Here is a 6,000-nt window from a genome sequence, read left to right as displayed (position 1 = left end):
ATGTTGTTTGGTGATTCCATATAAGTTTGGTTGTGTATACATGGTTAAAGCTTACAATAAATTTCTCACTTGTGAAGTTCTTCTCTACTGCTTGCAACAAATTTCACACTTGTACGGTTTTCGTCCGGTGTGCACTCTTAAATGTTTTTTAAACTATGTAGGTACATGTTTAGAGCTTACAACAAATTTATCACTTCTGAAGTTCTTCTCCAGTGTGTACTCTCAAATGTTTTTTAAAAATATGTGCATGGCAAAATTGCTTACAATAAATTTCACACTTGTACGGTTTTTCTTCTGCGTGAATTCTCTGGTAAACCGCTTAAAACAAATTTCACACTTGTACTGTTTTTATCCAGTGTGCACTCTCAAATGTTTTTTTAAACCATGTGCATGGCTAAATTGCTTACAACAAATTTCACAGTTGTGCGGTTTTTTCCAGGGTGTAATCTCAAGTGCTTTTTTACATTATGTGATTGATTAAATGGCTTGCAACAAAGTTTACACCTGTACCGTTTTTCTTCAGTGTGGATTCTCAAAAATGTGCTTTTAAATTACTTGCGTGGTTAAATTTTTTACAACAAATTTCACAGTTGTTCAGTTTTTCTTCAGTGTGTACTCTCAAATGGATTTTCAGCTTATCCATTCGAGAAAATTGCTTAGATGAAGTGAGGGCGAAGTGGCTTTCTTTATAGTATTCGTTATTAAAATGTGGTTTGGGATGTACAAAAACCTCATTGTCGAGTTCACAATGTATGTTTAATTATAAGACAAAATAATAGTTTTGTTTCCTTCCTTCAAAAAGAAGAATCTAGTTTGTCCTGAACGCGATAGGATAGACTAGTTTGGCCTGATATTAATACGGACAGCGCAGGATAAACTAGTACGGCCTAGTGTAAACATTATAGTACACCTACAAAGCAAAAATAATAGATAAACTGAATAAAATACTCTGTAATTGGAAAATATTCATTTTTATTAAAACAATAATGGTTCGTCGTTAAAACGATCGGCAATTATTACTACAAACAATCATATTATAAAAAATAATCACTGTTTATTTTATATAAACGCAATAATAATACCTCAATTATAAAAATTATGCTTTATTTTTTTAAGGAGTTCTTTCGATTTTTAAAATTCTCACGATTCGATTTTTAAAATCGAATGAGAATAGCTGTGAGAACGTATGTTTCAATTTTAATCTGTCAACTTTTGTTGATTCGACAAAATATTGATCGAGTCAAAGTTTATCGTTCAGTTACGAGTCATCGACATTTTTCAGATGAGCTGAATCGCGTTTGAAGCGTATGAACATTTGCGGGTCGACTTGAATCACTCCGTATCTATATAGTCAATCAGTAAGTTTGGTTTGTGTATACATGGTTAAAGCTTACAATAAATTTTTCACTTGTGAAGTTCTTCTCCAGTGTGTACTCTCAAATGTTTTTTTAAACTATGTGCATGGCAAAATTGCTTACAACAAATTTCACACTTATATGGTTTTTCATCAGCGTGGATTCTCAAATGTGCTTTTAAATTACTTGCTCGGTTAAATTTCTTACAACAAATTTCACAGTTGATCAATTTTTCTCCAGTGTGTACTTTCAAATGTGTTTTTAAATTACATGATTGGTTAAATTGCTTAGAACAAATTTCACACTTGAACGGTTTTTCTCCAGTGTGCACTCTCAAATGTTTTTTTAAACTATATGCATGACTAAATGGCTTACAACAAATTTCACATTTGTACGGTTTTTCTTCAGTGTGAAGTTTCAAATGTGTTTTAAAATTACTTGCTTGGTTAAATTGCTTACAACAAATTTCACACTTATAAGGCGTTTCTCCACTATGTACTCTCAAATGTATTGTTAAAGTACCTGCTTCGGTAAACTGCTTGAAACAAATTTGACATTTGTGAGGTTTTTCTCCAGTGTGCACTCTCAAATGTCTTTTTAAACTAGGTGAATGCTTAAATTGCTGACAACAAATGTCACACTCATAAGGCTTGTCTCCAGTGTGGATTCTCAAATGTGTTTTTAAATTACTTGCTTGGTTAAATTGCTTTAAACAAATTTTACACTTGTGAGGTTTTTCCCCAGTGTGCGTTCTCAAATGCATTTTCAAAATATCCATTCGAGAAAACTGCTTAAAACAAATTTCACATTTGTAAAATCTTTGCCCAGTCCCATCTTCCAGTATCTTCCATTCTGCATGTGGACCTGTATATTTTTCTTCATGAGATAAGTGTAACGTTTCCCCAATTTTCATTTTATTCTCCATCTGGGGACAATCTAAAATACAAAACAACTATAAACATTTTTGTCCATTTTCATGGACAAATAGAAAAAATGGAAGACAATTTCAAAAACAACGAAATTAGAGGGGCTTACGAATACCTAAAAAATATAAAAAGTGGGTATAAACCTCAAATAAGTCTATGTAAAGATGAAAGTGGGCAAATAATCAGTGACCAACAGAAAGTCACAGAAACCTGGAAGCAATATTTTCAGACCCTACTTGGGACACAAGTAGACATGGAAGATGAAATGGGTACGAACTACATAGAAGATAATGAACTAGAGAATGGAGTAGAAGCTCCAACCATAGAGGAAATTCTGGAAGCTATTAAGGCCCAGAAAAACAATAAAGCCCCGGGAGTTGACGAAATACCAGCAGAATTGCATAAGGTAGGTGGGGACCACCTATGGCAAGTCACATCCACGCGCTCATCAAAGACATATGGCAAGAAGAGAAAATACCCGACGACTGGAAGAAAAGTATAGTGTGCCCGATCTATAAAAAAGGAGACAAACTCCAGTGCAAAAACTACCGTGGAATTTCTCTACTATGAACAGCATATAAAGTCCTCACGTATATTATGAACCAGCGGCTCTAACCACTAGCAGAAAATATCAGAGTATCAGACGGGCTTCCGACGGGGAAGATCGACACTGGATCAAATATTTACAGTCAAACAGATCTTGAGCAAATCATGGAAACACGACATTGATGTTCACAACGTGTTTGTAGACTTCAAACAGGCATACGACTCAGTCAAAAGGAACAAACTCTACAATATATGGGCAATATACTGACTGTAGATTCCTTCGACGGAGCGTCGGGGCATGTGACATCATCTGTCCCTCTCCAACACATTGACAGAACGCTCTCTCTCTCTAACACATTAATTTCCCTATGTGGGGCCATTCCGTCATAACTAATCTACTTCCATTGTGGCTTTAATGAGTCTAATTAGCTTGTGTGGTATTGCCAATTCAACCCATATATTGTAGAGTTTGTTCCTTTTGACTGAGTCGTATGCCTGTTTGAAGTCTACAAACACGTTGTGAACATCAATGTGTTTCCATGATTTGCTCAAGATCTGTTTGACTGTAAATATTTGATCCAGTGTCGATCTTCCCCGTCGCATATTCTGATATTTTCTGCTAGTGGTTGGAGCCGCTGGTTTATAATATACGTGAGGACTTTATATGCTGTTCATAGTAGAGAAATTCCACGGTAGTTTTTGCACTGGAGTTTGTCTCCTTTTTTATAGATCGGGCATGCTATACTTTCCTTCCAGTCGTCGGGAGGTATTTTCTCTTCTTGCCATATGTCTTTGATGAGCGCGTGGATGTGACTTGCTATAGGTGGTCCCCACCTACTTTATACAATTCTGCTGGTATTTCGTCAACTCCCGGGGCTTTATTGTTTTTCTGGGCCTTAATAGTTTCCAGAATATCCTCTATGGTTGGAGCAACTTTTATCCGCTAGACGTCATCCGCCATTGTTCCATAAAATTTTTATAAAGTATGTAGCTACCAAATCTTCTTTTCCGCAACTGTTAAATCTTCTGTTTCGCAGTTATCACTGTCAAATCTTCTGTTTCAAAGTTGTCAAATATTCTTCTTCTTTTTCCAAATATACCAAATCTTTTCGTTTATAATGTTATCTACCATTGTGTTTCAGATATCGATCGCCATTTTTTATCCGAACTAATTTACAAATGAAGAGATTGCAATATTTTAAGTCAGGATGGCCGAGTGGTTAAGGCGTTAGATGTATAGAAAAGCTCTAATTCCTGAAAAGAAGCGTGGGTTGGAATCACACACCTATATTTGTAGTTGGTATATTTAAAAATTAAAAATATTTCTGCTGAGAATATGATCCTCTTCAAGTACTAGATATCAATTATTTGCAATTTACAGATAAACGATGCATTTATTTATTACTAAAAATTATATTCAAATATACCTCAACACATGCAAAATAGGATTCTTTCTAAGAAGTCCCATTTTCCGAGGGAGTCCCATTAGTATCTATCAGACAAACGATGAATTTATTTATTACTAAAAATTATATTCAAAAATACCTCAACGTATGCAGAATGGTATTTTCCGAGGGAGTCCCATGTTTATCTATAATATTAGCGTCGAATGTATTTTATATGCAAATGAAAATTACTGCAACTAACACATACAGAATGGTATTTTCCGAGAATCCCATTTTTATCTCTAATATTACCATCGAATGCATTTTACATGCATACGGCAGAAAAGCATTCGATATGAATCAGATATGAGATCTTCATTAGATAGTAGAGTATCAGAGCTGTCAAAGACTTTGTTCGAATTGGATGAACGTTTATCTGCAGCAGTAAAAGAAATCCAAGCTACACTTGCTATATTTAACACATATTTACACCCTTTAGTCCAATGAGTTAAAGCTTTATTATTAGTGAGTGAAAGATTTAAACAAAAACAATGGTGATTACCAGAGAAATCCGAGAAGAAATAGAACAAGCTGTAAATTCAGCTATTAGTAAGTGTATAAAAAGCGATACTCTTATCAGTGATATTTCAAAGCAAGTTTCTCAGTCAGTTATAAATACAATTGAACAGAAACTAAAAACGATTGAGGAATCAGTGGCGGAGTTGAAGCGAATATATGAATTGAAAATTGAAAACTTTGAAAATGAAATGCTGAAATTGGAAGATAAAGTTACCAACGCCGATTTAGTAGAAAGCAAAATGGAAATGAAAATGGACCAGATAGACCAATCCATGCGAGCAACTAGCCTGAGAATATTTGGTATGAAAGAGAAACCTCAAGAAAATACGTCCCAAGAAATTATAAATATACTCAGCAAAAAAATGTCTATTACCCTGTCAGATAACGATATTGTGTCGTGCTATAGAATTGGTAAGATGCAACAGAATAAAGTTAGAGGCATTTTCTTAAAATTAAACTATTTTACTACTAAAAAACTTATTTATGGAAAAAAAAAGTTATTGAAAGGCACTGGTATAGTTATACGTGAAGATTTAACCCCCTTAAGAGTCAAGATGCTGAACCACGCTATAGAAAAATTTGGTTTAACAAATGTTTGGTCTGATAATGGTAAACTTCATATTACTAAGGACGGTAAAGTGATGATTGCAAGAAATAAAGACGAATTTGAAAAATTAGTTAATTAGTTATATCTGCATATTGTTCAGGTATTTATTTTGATTCAATTAGGTTGTGGTAATTTATTGTTTTTATTTTCTTTTTATATTTTTATATATATTTTTTTGTTCTTATCTACTTATTTCTACAAAATATGAACCAGAATGAAGTGTTCTATCTGTTCAGTATTAACTGCTTTTGTGTTGATTTTATTTTATATACTTTTCTCTCACGTACTACATAATTGCAGTAACCAGTTTAGCACTTGTAAGATAATTTTTCTTTTATTCTCTTTTTGTTATTTCGGGAGTTCAGACGTAGAAATCTGAATGATGATTGATTATTTGGATAATTTAGATAATGATGAGATAAACACAATGGTGTTTAACAATTTTGAGGATAGCATGCAGAACAGGACTGACGGCGATAGATACTCTTTGGGCATCGTTCACTTTAATATAAGAAGTATGCAAAAAAATTTTCAGGAACTTCTAGTGTACATTGAAATGTCCAAAAACATGTTTGATGTTATAATTTTGTCAGAAACTAGAG

The 6,000-nt window shown here is 33.7% G+C and overlaps 1 protein-coding gene across 1 annotated transcript in view; it reads right to left on the bottom strand.

Moving 5' to 3' along the window:
- Positions 1-1,041: 1,041 nt before the first annotated feature.
- The window catches only part of LOC126881239 (zinc finger protein 239-like), a 45,615-nt gene continuing 40,656 nt past the window's right edge, over positions 1,042-6,000 (bottom strand). Inside the window, exon 2 of the mRNA XM_050645390.1 lies at positions 1,042-2,291. Coding sequence (XP_050501347.1) covers positions 1,405-2,291 — 887 coding nt within the window. The 3' untranslated portion in view covers positions 1,042-1,404. The remainder of the gene's footprint in view (positions 2,292-6,000) is intronic.

The sequence above is a fragment of the Diabrotica virgifera genome, chromosome 3 (genome assembly GCF_917563875.1).
Source record: "Diabrotica virgifera virgifera chromosome 3, PGI_DIABVI_V3a".
NCBI classification, from domain to species: domain Eukaryota; kingdom Metazoa; phylum Arthropoda; class Insecta; order Coleoptera; family Chrysomelidae; genus Diabrotica; species Diabrotica virgifera.
The sequence above is the reverse complement of the archived record's forward strand: the minus strand, read 5'-3'. Positions and strand labels throughout refer to the sequence as shown.